This window comes from Pelophylax lessonae, assembly GCF_965119305.1.
Source record: "Pelophylax lessonae genome assembly, chromosome: 3".
NCBI classification, from domain to species: domain Eukaryota; kingdom Metazoa; phylum Chordata; class Amphibia; order Anura; family Ranidae; genus Pelophylax; species Pelophylax lessonae.
Genome location: NC_138770.1, coordinates 320,195,084 through 320,213,584, shown reverse-complemented (window position 1 = coordinate 320,213,584; position 18,501 = coordinate 320,195,084). Strand labels below are relative to the sequence as shown.

Sequence of the window (18,501 nt, the reverse complement as noted above, 5' to 3'; positions counted from 1 at the left end):
GAACTGTGCAATAAACTTTGTATTACTGAGTGGCGCCTGTCCTCTCTTGTTTAAAATTTTGGCAAAGGTGCTGGCTTTGCGCCTTCAGGACCACGTTGCTGCCTTGATCCACCCCGACCAGGCAGGTTTCATGCCATGTAGAGAAGCCTGTGACAATGCCATACGCGCCCTCCACCTCCTGCATTGGGCGCAACATGGCCCGGACCGGGCTCCGAGCTTGGTCTTGTCACTGGACGCAGAAAAGGCCTTTGACAGGGTAGACTGGACATACCTGTCAGAAGTCCTCCGCTCCCTTGGTCTTGGAGTGTGGATGTTGGGGTGGTTCTTGGCACCACGAGGATGAATTACATAACCATGTTCTGTATGACATGCAAATTGGACATGCACACCATTAAATAAACTCTGTAATACATCACACAGTACATGGTTTGGATAACTGCATTTACAGGCACTACTTTTTTACAGTGAAAAATGAAAAGGATTTGATGGATCATCAGAAGATCTATACTGTGAGCCTTCCTCCAGATGACTATGTACCAGGTCCTCAGAGTAACAATGGATCCTCGACCACAGAAAACTCAGATCTCCATGAAGATATAGAAGGTACAATATTGTTTTTTCATATGGGGTTTCATTCATGAAGGACAGGCACAGACATGTTGTTTATAAACCAATAGAACTGCTATGTTCTGCTAGTTTCAACCATAATGAAGATAAAAATGGGCTTTGTGAAATTTGCCTTTAACAAGCTCGTACAGATGGAGCACAATGTCCTATGTCATTGCATTTTTATTTTTCTGAGCAGCCTGGTTTATTGTTTAGGAGCACCATTAAATACAGTTGTCCTTTAGCAGCTAAAGGGGCTGTGCTACTCAGTATATCATTATAATAAATATTGAGCTGCACTGTGAGGTTTTAAAACGATTATGCCATTTTTTTTAACCATGTTTTCTGTTGAACTCTTAAGGAAAAAGTATTTCACTTGTAGGTATTGACGGAAAGAAAATGTGGGATAGTATATTATTTAGAACAAGCAATTCAAGGTTTTTTTTAGAAAATGTTATTCACATTGTATATTGCACACAATTCCTAAAGTGCTCATACTTGCACTCCACAATAGGCTATTGAATTTGCACATGTCATTTTTAATTCATTAAGAATGACATCTTAGTGCTTTGCATTTCATTTTCAATCGGCTTCCCATTTTTGAACACCTTAGCACATTAACCTGTTTATATTTGTAAAGATGTCACCCTTCCAGGAAGCCAAAGCAGTTTCCATGTTTTCAGATACTGGTTCTTGGAATATCTTTATGCCTAGTTTATTCCTATAGATTCTTATATCCTTACAGGTGAAAATATTGATGCATGAGTTTCTACAGGCTTACCCAGGAGACATTGGGGTTGATTTACTAAAACTGGAGAGTGCAAACTTTGGTACCTTGGATTATGCAGATTTGGTCCGCAACAGGCTGTGGAGCAAAATTTTAACCATTTAAGAGCCACCCTATAACAGTGATCTGTCTCTTCCGGGTAGGGGGGTGCACATGTCTTCACCCCCCCCCCCCCCCGCCGCTTTCTACCCGCTGTGATCACACACAGCAGGAGCGGATTGGCGGGTACAGCGGACTCCACGCTGATGATCCAGCAGAGAGGCAGAAACAAGGCAGATCACCATTCTGTCAGAGAAGGCATGGATCCATACCTCCCCCTAGTAAAAGCACCTCTCACACTGTAGAAAAACACAGGCTATGCACACAGTTAACCCCTTGATTGCCCCTGATGTTTACCCTTTCCCATCCATTAGTACAGTGGCAGTGCATATTTTTTTTAGCACTGATCACTGTATTCGTGTCACTGGTCCCCAGAAAGTGTAAATTCGTGTCCGAATGTCCGCCGCAATATCGTAGTCCTGCTATAAGTCACTGATTGCCGCCATTACTAATTTCTAGATGCTATAACTTTTTGCACAAACTGTTCGATACTATACACTTATTTGGATTTGTTTACCAAAAATATGTAGCAGAATACATATTGACCTAAATTTTATGAAGAAATTAGATTTTTGATTCTTTACATTTTTTAAATTAGATAAAGTAAAAATGTTTTTTGGTTTCTTTTTGTCTCAAAATTATCGTGGTTTATTTATTTATTTATTTATAGCCCATAAAAAAAAAACTGTTAACTTAATTACAAAACAGTCTTGGAAAAGGCAGAGGTGATCAAATAACACCAAAGGAAAGCACTATCTGTGTGGGGGGGGGATCATTTGGGTAAAGCGTTGCATGACCGTGCAATTGTCTGTTAAAGTAACGCAGTGCCGAATCTCAAAAAAATGGCCTGGTCATGAAGGGGGGTAAATCTTCTGGAGGTCAAGTGGTTAAAGTTTTACTAAACCCAGGACACTGCATTTATTATATTTGGTCTCCCACAGTACACAAAACATGGAGATGCAATAGTTTTAGTAAATATACACTGCTAAATATCTTTCTCATCGGAAGTTAGAGCAGTTTTGTGACTTCTATTAGTGTCTGGTTAAAGCTTGTAGGAGGAGTTTTGATTCTCAGGATTGTCCTATGAGCATGCAGGACCCCTGACCCCCTGTCTGGACAGTGCTGATTGGCCCTGTGCTATCACATGCACTCTCCCAAGAAAAAAAAAAAACTCTCTAGCAATACACACCAAACTGAGCATGTGCAGCTTGTCCCCTACCCTCTGTACTAGCCGGAGATGAGTTGGAGACACTGGAAGAAGATGAGGATCAGAGAAGACAGGATCAAACAGGCTTTTTAACACAATGCAGTGGATTAACCCCTTAGGTTCCACAGTGAGTATAACAAGCATGCTTTATTGCATATACAGACTGATTTTACTGTTGTGGGTTTAGTAACACTTTAGAGTCTTAAAAAAGAGTATGCTCCTCTGCACTTACCCTAGTGTTGGACTTAGAAGATATTTAGAAGTTCTGAGATATCAATGTGCACATCTTTCTATTTTGATTGTATGCTAAAATTGTGTGGGAAAAAAAAAATACCGTCAATGCAGCTGAAGGTGGAGGACCGTACATTCTTTGTTTTTTAAAGCAGCCAAAGATACTTGGTATACATTTTCTTTCCTTACATGTTATCCAGAGAACCTTAACAGCTGATTTACCAGCACATTTAGAAGCTGTTAAATGATATGTTACTTAGTGCAGTATACCTGGTCTTAGTTGAAGCATTTTCGTTTTTCATGGAGTTATCTGACCTTTCTAGAAAAGATTATTGTAGCTATTTTAACATCGTATGACATTTTAGTTTTGTTTTCTGCAGGCTGACTATTCTTTATTAAATACCTGCATTTTTCTTGTCTTCTAATAATAGTCCATCATATGCTTCTCAGACAGTTAAATTGCAGTGTTATTGATTTTAAAAAGGGTGTATTACTGCATTTGTTAAAAATTCCCAGGTAATGGTCCGTATTCACTGAGAGAGGGACTGTCCAGATTTTGCATGAGTATATCAAAGGCTGCATGTAAACAAAGGTGTCAGAGGCACACAGGAGCACACTGAAGTCACTAGATAACATATGGATCAGAAGTGTACTTGGAGACACTGGGTGCATTTCAGTCACTGGAAGCATTAGGGTGAAAGACTACTTTGAGGCTGTAAGCAGGCACAAAATGTACAGGTGAATAGTGCTGCTGGAAGTAGGCATGGAAGGTACAAGTTAGTTCTGCAGCTGGAAGCAGGCACAAAGGAGACAGGTGGATATTACGGCTGGAGATCTTGGGTAAAGTATAGCAACGTGTTTGAATGCTGGGCCACATGTTGTTTTGAATTATAAAGGTGGTATCAATCAGCTGTCTACTGATTGGCTCTGGAACTGTGGCTGTGGCACTGATCAGGGGAGGTTGCAATGTCCGCTCTCGGAATGAAACCTGGACGTGTCACTGGAGAGGAGACACGGCACTAGATCCCAGGATAGGCAAGTGTGACATTACTCCCCTTCTTTAAGGGGACCTCCCATCCACTGAGGTCCTAGTTTCAATAAAAAGAGGAAATTGATTTTTTCTCTTTCTTTCATTGATGGACACAGCTCCTGATCTTCTTGACCATTGGGTTATACTGCCCCCTATGGGAGTAGGACACTAGGCAGAAAAAACCTTGACTACGCCTATGGGCAGTCCCAGGAGGTATACTCCCCCTCTCTGCTATAGTCAAGAGTAAGGACCTAGTTCCTTGCTGAGATCTCTAGTCCTGGCAATTTTTCTCCTGTTTTTTTCCTGTGAGATCTAAATTCAACTGCCGAATTGGGCAACAGGCTGGATAATATAACTCCAGTGATCAACCCAGTCTGGCTAGCGAACGCACGCAGATCTCAGCTCTGCCCTAGGTCAGCTGCGACAAAGCCCCTCCGGACGGGGGGGGCTGGCCTGCGAGTTAAATGCCTCACGAGGTCGCATACGACCGGGTGTCGGCCTACGTCGCAGCGTTCCTCCTGTCCAACAGCCCCTATTTCGATGGCGAGGAGGTTCTGTCTGGAGCAGTTCCCATCTGGTTCCTAGTATGGTGAGCAGATGTCCCCCCCTCTCCCTGGAGGGTTTGAGGTGGACACAGGCCCCTCCCTGGGACGGTCGGACCCCTGGGTTCCCCTCCTTCCCGTTAGGCCCCCTCCCTGAGTCTGATGGTCCTGTGGGTCATCTATCCCCCCTCCACCTTTTCTCGGGTTGTATGGTGGTCTGGCTACCTCCTGAGGCTGGGACAGGTTGTTGTACTGGCGATGGGGGGGTGCGCCGTTGGCGATATGCCTGCAGGGGAGGCTCTACCTGGTGGGGGCTCCTGCCATGGCCCCCCTTCCTTATCTATGTCTTGCCTGGGCCCTAGGGATCCCTCCTGAGTCCCTGATAGCCTCGTGGGGGCCGCCATTTTGTTTAACCTATTAGCTGGTTGCCATGTTTTTGTAGACGCGGCGGGCATTTTTCGCTAGTCCAGAATTGAAATCAAAGGCGGCCATTACTGTGGAGCCTTCTGGGCTGCGTTTTTAGCTGTGGGAGTCCCTCCTTATCCCCTGGTGTTGACTCTGGGCCTCTTTCCTTTCTGGATGCCGCATGTGGAGTGCTTTGATCCTGGTGCTGCTGGTGACTGCCTGATGGGGTGGCGAGTGTGGTGGGGTTCTCTCCCTCTCTCTGCTGCAGGATCGTGGAGTGCTCTGTTGCTTGACTGGGTGGTACCAGTGCGGTGGGGGTGTCCCTTGGCGGTGTCTTTTTGCACTTTAGTGGTGTACCCTTATTCCTCATGGAGTGTTTGGAGCACATTTCCACACCTAACCCCTCTTAGAGCCTGTGGGGCCATTCGGGTCCCAACCATCTATTGATGCACTGATGGCGGTCCTAGAGTCCTTTGTGTCCCAAGTGGAGGTGGCTTTTGGGCAGCGGGGTAGTAAAAACCGTCCCCTGCTTTCCACTGCTTCATCTGTCTCCTCAGATCCTGAATCTGATCTGGCCGCCACGGACAGGGTCTGCGCCAAGGCGTCTGAGGCCACGCGCCTTGAGTTCTCGGATAGTGAGGATGAGTCCTCCACTCCTGTAGCCGCACATGAAAAGGCGCTGGTGGACGCACTAATTGTGTGCACTCACAAGCCGTCTAGAACGGAGAAAGTGTTTCCGTTTATTGCCTATTTTGACAGATTTGTCGCAAAAGAGTGGGAACGCCCAAAAACGTCCTTTGTGATCCCTAAGCGATTTGCTATGAGGTACCCCTTTGAAGAGTCCCTCCTTAAGAAGTAGACTGTTCTACCGGTGGTGGATCCCCCTGGTTTCCAGGTCGAATAAGGCAACCATGATTCTGGAAGAAGAATCACTGGCTGTCAAGGATCCGGCTGACAGAAAGGCAGAGGCTGTAGCCCGCAGTTTGTTCACTGTGGCCAGCTTGGCACTTAGACCGGTCTTCACTTTTGCCCTGGTGTCACAAACTCTGACAGAGTGGGCTAAGCTTTTATGCCTTGATCTGGAGGGTGAGCAGCTTACCCCTGCCTTTGCTGAACTGGCGGACCAGTTGGTCCAGGGGCTGCAGTTTAACTGTGATGCCTCATTGAATGCGGTTCACCCTGCTTTCCAAACTGTCTGTTTCGGCAGTGGTCTTTTAGGCGTATTTTGTGGCTCAAATGTTGGTTTGCGACCTAAAAAAGCCTTCACTAAACTTCCTTTTCTAGGGTATTGCCTGTTTGGAGCTACTCTGGATGACAGGGGGCAAGAGCACCATCCTTCTGCAGACTAGTAAGGGATAAGGAACCTCGTCGCAGAGGTGGCCCATCCTTCTCGGCCTGCGGGAAGTTTTTTCGTCCCTCAGGGTTGGCTGACAAGGGTTCAAAGCCTTTCAAGACCTCTTCGGGAGGATCCAAGCAACCTTGGTCTGGCAAGTCCAAAGTGGGTTTCTTCAGACCTGCAGACAAGGCTCCTTCTGCATGAAGGTGCACCCTCACCCGTGCCTGGGGTGTCTTCCCCGGTTTCTGGACCGGTGGACTTCACTGGTGCCAGACAAATGGGTCTACGAAGTGATACGATCAGTCTACAAGATAGTTTCGTTCTTACCCTCCAGAAAGGTTCTTTCCTTCCGATGTGCGTCAGTCCCTGGGTGGTGCAAGACCTGTTGCTTCAAGGGGTGATTGTTTTGGTTCCAACTTCAGAACTTTTTCAGGGGTTTTATTCAAACCTGTTCACGGTCCCAAAGAAAGAAGGCAAGGTAAGTCCAATTCTGGATCTCAAGGCTCTGAACGGCTTTGTGTGGGTACAGAAGTTCAGAATGGAGTCTATTCACACGGTGGTGGCATCCCTGCATCAGGGGGATTTCCTTGCCTCTATCGACATCAAGGATGCCTACTTACACATTCCAATATGTGTCTGTCACCAACGATTCCTCCACTTTGCCATTGGAGAGGAGCATTTATCAGTTTATAGTGTTACCCTTTGGTCTCAACTCTGCTCCTCGGGTCTTCACAAAGGTGTTGGCCCCGGTGCTGGCATTGTTCCGTCAGCGCGGGATCGCAGTGCTGGGCTACCTGGACGACCTTCTCTTGCGAGCAGAGTCTCTCATCCTGCTTTATTCGCTGACTTTAAAGGCTTGGCTGTTGAAAGCCATCGATAAAGGTTTGTCTGGGTCAGTGATTCCTACACTACTGAAAGCTAGGAAGTCTACTTATAGGAAGATCTACCATCGTACATGGAAAGCGTACATTTCGTGGTGTGAGTCGCTCAGTGTTCACCCTCGTTCTTTTTCGGTGGCTCGGTTCTTAACCTTCCTTCAATGGGAAGTTGAGCAGAAGCTGGCCTTGGGTACCATTAAGGGCCAGGTGTCCTCCTTGGCGGTTTTATTGCAACCAACCTTGGCCACACACTCTCTGGTGTGACTTTTTATTCAGGGGGTTTGACATTTCACTCCACCAGTGCAGTCCCCACTATCGCCTTGGGATCTCATCTTGGTGCTTTCAGCTCTACAGAAGCCTCCGTTTGAAAATATTCAGGAGATTCCCCTGCTTATGCTATCCCAGAAGGTGGCCTTCTTGGTGGCCATTACCTCTGCAAGCAGGGTGTCCGAATTGGCGGCGTGGTCTTGTCGTTTCTCTTATTTGGTGGTCCAAAAAGGTGGTTCTTCACCTCTGTCCGTCATTACTTCCAAAGGTTGTCTCTGATTTCCATCTGAATAAGGACATTGTGTTGCCTTCCCTGTGTTCCAGGCCAAAACATCCCAAGAAATTTGTGTTGCATTCCCTGGATGTGGTTTGGGCTATTCAGGTGTACCTGGCAGCTACGGAGTCTTTTAGTAAGTGAGACTCACAATTTGTACTTACGGATGTACCTTGAAAAGGACAATCTGCTTCATCTGCAACCATTTCTAGATGGATCAGACAGACGGTGACTCAGACCTATTCGATTAGAGGGTCAGGTTCCTCCTTTCCCTGTGAAGGCACACTTTACGTATGCGCCCAGTGCTTCTTAGGCCTTCCGTCATCACGCGTCAGTAACGCAGGTGTGCAAGGCGACTACTTGGTCGTCGGTGCACAGTTTCACAAAATTTTATAAAGTGGATGTGTTGGCATCTGCGGATGCTTATTTTGGCCGCAAGGTGTCGCGGGCTGCTGTTTAGGGGGCTTGTTCCCTCTTTAGGGGCGTACTGTTTTTCAGGTGGGCTCCTATTGTTTTGGTTGAGCTCCTGTTACCTGGTTGGCTACAATTTGCCCTTGGGAATTTTTTCTTGCTGTTCCCTCCCCTCATGACGTCCCAATGGTCAAGAAGATCTTAAGCTATGTCCGTCAATGAACGGAAGAGAAAATGGGATTTTTGACGTAAAATTCATTTCTCTGATGTTCATTGGTGGACACAGCAACCACGCCTCTATGGAGTTGTAATACTTCTGAGACTGCTTGTAACAAAACTGAGAGCAGAGAGAGCAGAGAGGTGGAGTATACCTCCTGGGACTGCCCATAGGCATAGTCAAGTTTTTTTATGCCTAGTGTCCTTCTCCTGTAGGGGGCAGTATAACCCAATGGTCAAGATCAGGAGCTGTGTCAATCAATAAACATCAGAGAAATGGATTTTACGGTAAGTCAAAAATCACATTTTTTACCTGCTGGGAGTTTAAAATATCAGAGCTAGGGACCCAGGTTTTTCCTTTAGGGTAAAGCCCTTCCAGTAAATTGGGTATTGAAGTTTTTATTGAGAAATATTGGAGTGCAGGACATCAGATCGTCTGTAGAACTTTGAGTTGTGGGGCCAGTAGAGCAGTTTAGTTCTTTACTCCAGGGGTACATCTGGCCCACTATGAGACTTTATCCGGCCCTCAGCAATCCTCAGACTCCAATTCTTCTGTCCTCATACTGTCTGCTTCTTCAGACTCCTCACCCCCCATGCACACAGCCTTCCACTGTGCAGACTTGCTGCTACACAGGTACAGCCTTGCCATGTAAGCCACAATACAGCAGTAAGGGGCACTTTGGCGGGGACACTGATGTGAGTGGGGACTCTGATAGGGATACTGGTGTAAGGGGGGACTCTGATCAGGACCTTGATTTGAATTTTGTTCGTTCATTTAAAAAAACGTTTTTTTTGGCCCGCAAATATATGTAAAATATGTAGTGAAAAGTTTTGAGGCCGCTACACTAGAGTCCTGCTGGAGTAAATAGCTAAAATTCTGGATAGAGGTCAGGTTAGGGATGCAAGTATTCAGAATAATGAATTTTGACTCAGCAGGAATATTGGCAATCCAAAGAGCGTGAGCACACTTTAGCCCCGGAGATGGTGGGACTGGGCTTAAGTGGTCACAATACCAAACAGAGAAGAACGAGGGCCAATGGCATTTAAACAATGGGAGTTTGTAAGTGCTGAGTATTGTCCCAGTAAATCGGGATTTGATGAGGTGATCTTACCAGGAGATTTCCCTGCTTTTGAAGGGTCAGTTTGACTGCAATTTTAGCCCCACTGGGGACTGAAAAAGGAGGGCCCTGATTCCCAAAGATAAGGGAATAACCTTGATACAGAATAGTTTTGTCAAGCCCAGTCTTGGGGCAGGACCAGAAAGGAAGGCTTTCTTCAAGGAGTGGAAGGATTTGTTTTGGAAGGCATGTGCTCTGGGTTGGTATCTTTTGGGTGAGAGTAACAATGGGAACAACATGAACAGAGTACTTGAGACCACTGGGCAGAGGCCAGATAAAGATAGCAGCATTCCTCACAATCCATGGACAGATCCTCTTTTTGAGACTATATATTATTTTAAATTGGCCCTAATTGCAGTGGGGTGTACTAACGTACCATGATGGACCTAACACATGGGAAATGTTAATAGCAGCCACCTAGTGAGGTAGAATGTTCCTAGCTACAAGTGTGAACAGGTAGTACAGTAGATTGGTATAAGCAGGCTCTTGTGGAAGGGCATATTGAAGACTGAGAAGCCCAAGACCAGGGTTCTTTCAGCAATGAGAGTTTTCATGAAAGACAGCTGTATTACTAGGCTCTTTAGCCAGTGATGTATTCCCATTGTCTGTGCCTCCCAACTCTGCCATACAGAAGTTAATATCACTCCTTTTCAACAACCATGAGGTGGACCGATTTTGTTCTAGCATGGCTAACTCACTCTCTGTTCTGACCCTCTTTAACCTATAGTGAGGAAACTTGGCAAACACTTGTGTACATGGCTTTTGGCTAATGATATGCTACTCTTGAATCTGAAATATGGTGGTGTCTTCCTCACCTCCTTATAGTCTTCTCTACTTCTACCGTTAAACATTTATTAACAATTTAATACAAATTACAAAATAAAGATTTTAAAATTGAATGTAACACATGATTTACACTAGATTACAGAGAGCCAAATTTACAAAAATGTCAACTTTATTAAATGGGGGATCGCTAGCTCATGTGTTAGATGTGTTTTACCGAGTTGTGCCAGTCTGAAATTGTTGGTTTTGAAGGCTTTCAGCCCCCTTCTATTAGAAATTAAAAGTTCACAGCACAACCGCTGCCCACACAGCGGTGGGATCAGCCTTTACACACCAAAACCAAAATTTCCAGTTCGTTACATGGGCCCTCTCCTGGCTTCTGGATAGGCATTCACCTGACGCCTCGGGTTCTCTGAGACCTAGGTTCCCTTAGCCCTATGAACTTGCCTAGTTGTCACAGCCTTCTTAGTCTACCGGACCCTCTCTTGGTCTCCCAAACTCGCATAGCTGCCTCACCTTATCTAAGGATATAGAACTCTCAGTGCACCTCCGGACAAGGATCCCACAGCTTTCCTCACTCCAAGCCTGTGTTTCAAAATAGAAGTTTTGGACTATGCTCAGACCGTGTTTATAACTTCCCTGCATAACAAGCTGCAGGCCTTCAGCAAAACCTGGACACAGGATTGAAGGATCTGTCCCACTCAAAACACTTGGAACCTTTTAACTTTCAGGCCCCAGTATGGGATTACAGGACCTGGAGAAAGATTAAAGCCGTTTTCTCTGCTTGTAATAAATACTCCGGAGCTTCTCAAACTGCAGCTTTAAGAACCTTTTCATAAACTCACACCTTGTCTGGACCTTACACTGTCGCCCTCCCTTCCTGCAAGATTATTTCAGCTCAGTACTCTTGTGGTTCCCACCCCATTTCCGCACTTGGGGATGATTATACCACAATACAGTATTAAGTTTTTGTTGAAATACAAAATAGAAAAACCTTCACCTCATAGGTCCCCGTGACATGACATCCCTTTAATCTACTAGTGCTCAATCAGTGTAACAAATTAGTCTATTATAACTTTTAAACGCACCGACAATGCTTAAAATCAGGGGTGGGGAACCTCCTTCCCGCGGGCCGTATGCGGCCCGCACAAACCTTCTGTCTGGCCCGCACAATCGTTGCGATCCGTGCCGCTGTGTCAGAAGGAGCCGATGGCTCCGTTCTGACACTGTGAATCTCCGAAAAGGCTGGACCCGAGGCACAGAGCAGTGCGCTTCGAGCCCGCCCATTTGTGTGACCTTAGCGAATGAAAATTCGCTACTGTCTCACGGATCGGCCTCCTCCTCGGCCAATGACAGGAGGAGGCGGGACGCGGGAGGACTCGAAGAGACGCGGGGACTGAAGAGAGGAAGCCGGCTGCCGTTACAACAGGTAAGTGTTCTGGGGCTTGGCACGCTGTTCACTCTGCATTGTGGCCAATCACTCCGCATTGAAAGGGGGCACGCTCTGGGCACTCCACATTAAAAGGGGGCACGCTCTGGGCACTGCGCATTAAAAGGGGGCACGCTCTGGGCACTGCGCATTAAAAGGGGGCACGCTCTGGGCACTGCGCATTAAAAGGGGGCATGCTCTGGGCACTCTGCATTGAAAGGGGGCACGCTGTGGGCACTCCGCATTGAAAGAGGGCTTGCTGTGGGCACTCCGCATTGAAAGGGGGCACGCTGTGGTCAACCACTCCGCATTGAAATGGGGCACGCTGTGGTCAATCACTCCGCATTGAAAGGGGGCACGCTGTGGGCACTCCGCATTGAAAGGGGGCACGCTGTGGGCACTCCGCATTGAAAGGGGGCATGCTGTGGGCACTCCGCATTGAAAGGGGGCAGGCTGTGGGCACTCCGCATTGAAAGGGGGCACGCTGTGGGCACTCCGCATTTAAAGAGGGCACGCTGTGGTCAATCACTCCGCATTGAAAGGGGGCACACTGTGGTCAATCACTCCGCATTGAAAGGGGGCACACTGTGGTCAATCACTCCGCATTGAAAGGGGGCACGCTGTGGTCAATCACTCCGCATTGAAAGGGGGCACGCTGTGGGCACTCCGCATTGAAAGGGGGCACGCTGTGGTCACTATGCATTGAAAGGGGGCACACTGTGGTCACTCTACATTGAAAGGGGGCACACTGGTCACTCTGCATTGAAAGGGGGCACGCTGTGGTCACTCTGCATTGAAAGGGGGGCACGCTGTGGTCACTCTGCATTGAAAGGGGGGCACGCTGTGGTTACTCTGCATTGAAAGGGGGCACGATGTGGTTACTCTGCATTGAAAGGGGGGCACGCTGTGGTCACTATGCATTGAAAGGGGGCACACTGTGGTCACTCTGCATTGAAAGGGGGCACACTATGGTCACTCTGCATTGAAAGGGGGCACACTGGTCACTCTGCATTGAAAGGGGGCATGCTGTGGTCACTCTGCATTGAAAGGGGGGCACGCTGTGGTTACTCTGCATTGAAAGGGGGCACGATGTGGTTACTCTGCATTGAAAGGGGGCACGCTGTGGTCACTCTGCATTGAAAGGGGGGCACGCTGTGGTCACTCTGCATTGAAAGGGGGGCACGCTGTGGTCAGTCTGCATTGAAAGGGGGGCACGCTGTGGTCAGTCTGCATTGAAAGGGGGGCACGCTGTGGTCAGTCTGCATTGAAAGGGGGCACACTATACCTTGATTACTGAAGGCCCCTTTCACACTTTTGTGACCTCAAAGTCACGCAATTTTTTACAGCGTTTTTTGCCGCAAATCAATGCCTATTACATTTATGCATACATTTTGTACGGCCCCCGAATGATGTTACAAAAATCCAAATGGCCCTTGGTAGAAAAAAGGTTCCCCACCCCTGCTTTAAATGGTAGGAGAGAAGTAGAGAATTATTGAAGCAACATCTTGTTTAGGTCACATCATATGTGCTTTGTTTTTGTGATTCCAGTTTGAAATACATTTTTAAACATAGTATGGTATGCCTATTCAACATTAAGGTTTGATAAGTGCTTTGAAGAAGTTTTACAGGTCGAAGAGTTGTTTATGAACATTGTTTTGGGGTCATATTGCCTTAACATAATGACCAGTACCTACGTGAGCCCTCTAACTAGGGCCAAGAATGTTCCCAAAGAGACCTGGTTTCAAGTCTATTCATTTTAACAACAACATTTTTCACATATATGATTTATTGTGCATTTAACATATTTTACAGACACATCTAAAATACTTGCTTTGTTCCTTCAATCCTCCAGACTCTTCAAATGATTCAGGTAGAAAGGTAAGGATTTCAAATGTCTCTGTAGTGCTTACAATGGGGGAGTGTGATCTGAATAGTAAAGTGTTTCGAACAATACGGGTCTGTTATAAAAGTTATTTCAAATCCATTCAAAGGAACTTGGTTACATAAGAGTAGTTTTCAGTAACTTCTTCAGTTTGTCTATGCCCAAGATGTTTTTACCAGCATTTATGGCTTCTGCTGACATCTTTTAATGATAGGACCTAGGTTTCATTCCATCTTTGAAACACTCTTGGGCTAAAGGTGTTGTCAGGGAAGATGGACTGGTTATATAATTTGTAGCGGTTATGTTTGACCTGTGGCTTGAACATGAAGTAATATGGAAGTATGATAGAAAGGGGATTTTAAACCCTCCACATTGGTCCTATCAGATACAGTAGGTGGCATATCCTCTTGTGTTAGAGTCTGATCATGTTTGCCTGTCAGTTTTTCAGGCGGACCGGTTTGGACCCTCCATTAACCCCTATGGACCAAGACATGTAAACAAACTTGTGTTCATTTACACTCAACTACCTCCAATCCGATCCAGTCCACTAAAATGAACAGGATCCGTCTCCCTCTGTCTAAGCGAATCAGATCAGAGGTCAGTAGGGTGTAAACGGACAGTGGAGTCCGTTTACACCTGTTGATCCATAGAGCAGAATGGCCTCTGTCCTTGTCCGCTCTGCATGAACTGAGCAGACACTGACCTGTCATCTGCCTGCTCTGCTCAGATTAGCAAGGGGTCAGCAGAGAGATCCCCTGCTGATCATAACGGAGTCCGCACCATGTGAAAGCGGCCTTGGGGAGAAAGTGGCTGGAAATAAACAAGAATTGTTATAGTAATGAGAGAGGTGTGATCCAGCGTGGTAATGCATGACCATTTCTGTAATGCATTAACCACTTAAGGACCGGGCTTATTTCTGACACTTGTTTACAAGGTAAATCAAGTTTTTTTGCAAGAAAATTACTTAGAACCCCCAAACATTATATATTTTCTTTAGCAGAGACCCTACAGAATAAAATAGAGATTGTTGCAGTATTTTTTATCATACTGTATTTGCGCAGCGGTCTTACAAACTTAATTTTTTTTTTTTTAAAAATACACTTTTTATTAAATTTAAAAAATAAGAAAACAGTAAAGTTAGCCCAATTTATTTCTAATTCAAACATTAGTACTTAAAATCCCCATAGGCGCCACTTTAAACATTTCTACAGGTTATCAGTTCAGAGTTAGAGGAGGTTTAGGTTTTGAATTATTGCTCTCGCTCCAACGATCGCGGCGATACCTCACATGTGGTTTGAACATAGTTTACATATGTGGGCGCAACTTGCGTATGTGTTCGCTTCTGTGCGTGAGCTAACGGGGACGGGGCGCTTACATTTTTTTTTCCTATTTATTTTATTATTTATTTTTACACTGTCCTTTAAAAAGAAAAAAATTTGATCAGTTTTGTTCCTATTACAAGGAATTTAAACATCCCTTGTAATAGAAAAAAAGCAGGACATGTGAGATCTGGGGTCAAAAAGACCTCAGACCTCACATCTACACTAAAAAGCAAAAAAATAATCATTTTTAAAAGATGGAAAAAAATGGGCTCTTCAAGCCTGTTGGGAGGAAGCGATATATGACATCGCTCTGGTCCTCCAAGGCCATAGAGTGGAGTGGGGGCCATCTTGCCCTTACTCGACTTCCTGCCTAAGAGGAGAGCGGAACTTATCATTCTCCCGGCTGCCGACGGCTCCGGTAACCTACGTATGTGCAGGTATAGGGGACGGAAATGTTTTCAATTTTTTATTTATTTTTTTTTTATTTACTTTTTTTTTTTATCACTTTTATTGCTATCAAAAGGGATGTTGTTTATCCCTTGTGGCAGCATGGGCAGTGACAGGTTCTTTTCATGAGACATCTGGGGTCTATTAGACCCCAGATCTCTTCTCTGCCCTTTAAAAGCATCTGAGAGTGGTTTGATCAGATGCTTTTACAAGCCAGTGACGGCTTGTTTACATCTGAGTAAAACCAGAAGTGACAAAATCCTTGTCGCTCTGAAGAAGAGGGGACATCCCTCGAAATGCGTAAGCTTTATTTGGACGTCTTATTCCACAACTGTCACTAGTCAGCAGTCCATGCTGAGTGGAGAATCTGTTGGATTTCTTACATATTTCTTCTCATTTCTGAGTATGTGTACACCATTTTAACAATAAATTGTCACAAGGGTAATGTGCTAGGCTGGTGCGCTCTCTGTATTTTTTTCCTTTTTAGAGTTTCATTTGGGTTTTCCCTTAACTGTTTGGAGTGGCAGCACAGCCGATGTGGCGGCTGAATCAGTGGACATATACGTTTTTAATCAGCCGCACAGCAACATCCACTTTAAGGTAAAAAATGTTTAGGTATTAGTATCCAGCCCCCCACCACCCTTTTTACTTGTGTGAATAAACACAGACAGTAATGCTCGGTTGTAAGCTTGTACAGGGAGAGGAGCCAGGAGCACAAAGAGCAGGTTAAGTATATACCTGTTTGTTATTTAACCACTTGCATACAGCCCATCGTACGTATACTGCGGCAGGGTGGCCGCTCTGTGCCAGATCACATAACAAGTACACTTCCAGGAGTACTCGATGTCCGCCAGTACCCGCCGATTATACAGTACACAGGCCAAAGGGCGATCTGCCTATGAAAACAAGGCAGATTTACGTTCTGTCAGTAGGGAAGGTATTATGTGTTCTTGCATAGTCAAAATACCTCCCACTCGGTCAGAAAGCACAGGCTAGGCACACAGTTAACCCTTTGAAAGCCCCTGATGTTAACCCCTTCCCAGCAAGTGTTATTAGTATAGTGACCATGCATATTTTTTAGCTGATCCCTAAAAAGTTTCAGTTAGTGTCTGATTTGTCCTCCGCAATCCTGCTATAAGTTGCTGATTGCCACCATTATTAGTAAAAAAAAAAATGTAATCGTGTTTGTAGAAACACAAACTTTTGCGCATACCAATCAATATACGCTTATTGGGATTTTCTTTTACCAAAAATATGTAGCAGAATGTATATTGGCCTAAATTGATGACATTTGATTTGTTTACTTTTTTTTTTTTTTTATTGGATAAGTGTTATAGCAGAAATTAAAAAATATTGTTTTTTTTTCAAAATTGTCTATAGTGCAAAAAATAAAAAGCGCAGAGGTTATCAAATACCATCAAAAAGCTTTATTTGTAGGGGGAAATAAATTACACCAATTTAATTTTGAGTACAGCCTCTCACAACCGTGCATTTCTTAGTTAAAATAAAAACAGTGTCGTAGCACAAAAGATGGCCTGGTCATGAAGGGGAGTAAATCTTCTGGAGGTCAAGTGGTTAAAAAAATAATAATAAAATAAACATTTTCAGTCCACTTTAAAATAATTTTGTTTTTATATATGTAAATTAATGAGGAATAGATATACAGGTTATATATATATATATATATATATATATATATATATACACACACACACTGTATGTGTATGTATGTATGTGTACATACAGTGGTGATCGAAAGTTTGGGCACCCCAGGTAAAAATTTGTATTCATGTTCATAAAGAAGCCAAGGAAAGATGGAAAAATCTCCAAAAAGGCATCAAATTACAGATTAGACATTCTTATAGTATGTCAAAAAAAGTTAGATTTTATTTCCATCATTGACACTTTCAAAATTACAGAAAACAAAAAAATGGCATCTGCAAACGTTTGGGCACCCTGCAGAATTTATAGCATGCACTGCCCCCTATGCAAGGCTGAGACCTGCCAGTGTCATGGATTGTTCTCAATCATCGTCTGGGAAGACCAGGTGATGTCAATCTCAAAGGTTTTAAATGCCCAGACTCATCTGACCTTGCCCTAACAATCAGCACCATGGGATCTTCTAAGCAGTTGTCTAGAAAACTGAAAATAGTTGACGCTCACAAAGCTGGAGAAGGCTATAAGAAGATAGCAAAGCGTTTTCAGATGTCAGTATCCCCTCTTCGGAATGTAATTAAGAAATGGCAGTCATCAGGAACAGTGGAAGTTAAAGCAAGATCTGGAAGACCAAGAAAAATATCAGACAGAACAGCTCGCAGGATTGTGAGAAAAACAATTCAAAACCCCCGTTTGACTGCACGATCCCTCCAGAAAGATCTGGCAGACACTGGAGTTGTGGTACACTATTCCACTATAAAGAGATACTTGTACAAATATGGTCTTCATGAGTCATCAGAAGAAAACCTCTTCTACGTCCTCACCACAAAAATCAGCGTTTGAACTTTGCAAATGAACATATAGACAAGCCTGATGCATTTTGGAAACAAGTTCTGTGGACCGATGAGGTTAAAATTGAACTTTTTGGCCGGAATGAGCAAAGGTACGTTTGGAGAAGAAGGGGCACAGAATTTAATGAAAAGAACCTCTGTCCAACTGTTAAGCATGGGGGTGGGTCAATCATGCTTTGGGGTTGTATTGCAGGCAGTGGCACAGGGAACATCTCACGAGTAGAAGGAAAAATTGATTCAATAAAATTTCAGCAAATTTTGGATGGTAACTTCTGTGAAAAAGCTGAAGTTAGAGAGGATGGCTTCTACAAATGGATAATGATCCTAAACACACCTCAAAATCCACGGGGGATTACATCAAGAGGTGTAAACTGAAGGTTTTGCCATGGCCTTCACAATCTCCTGACCTCAACATAATTGAAAATCTATGGATAGACCTTAAAAGAGCAGTGCGTGACAGACAGCCCAGAAATCTCAAAGAACTGGAAGACTTTTGTAAGGCAGAATGGGCAAAGATACCTCAAACAAGAATTGAAAGACTCTTGGCTGGCTACAAAAAGCGTTTACAAGCTGTGATACTTGCCAAAGAGGGCAGTACAAGATATTAACTCTGAAGGGTGCCCAAACTTTTGCAGACGCCATTTTTTTTTTTTTTCTGTAATTATGAAAGTGTAAATGATGGAAATAAAATCCAACTTTTGTTGACCTATTATAAGCATGTCTA

At 44.6% G+C, this 18,501-nt stretch overlaps 1 protein-coding gene across 2 annotated transcripts in view; it reads left to right on the top strand.

Annotated features, from left to right (window-relative positions):
• ERICH1 (glutamate rich 1) overlaps nucleotides 1-18,501 on the top strand; it is a 201,872-nt gene that overhangs the window by 122,507 nt on the left and 60,864 nt on the right. For both annotated transcript variants that reach the window (XM_082249555.1, XM_082249556.1), the window contains exon 5: nucleotides 466-603. In XM_082249555.1, coding sequence (XP_082105681.1) covers nucleotides 466-603 — 138 coding nt within the window. The remainder of the gene's footprint in view (nucleotides 1-465; nucleotides 604-18,501) is intronic.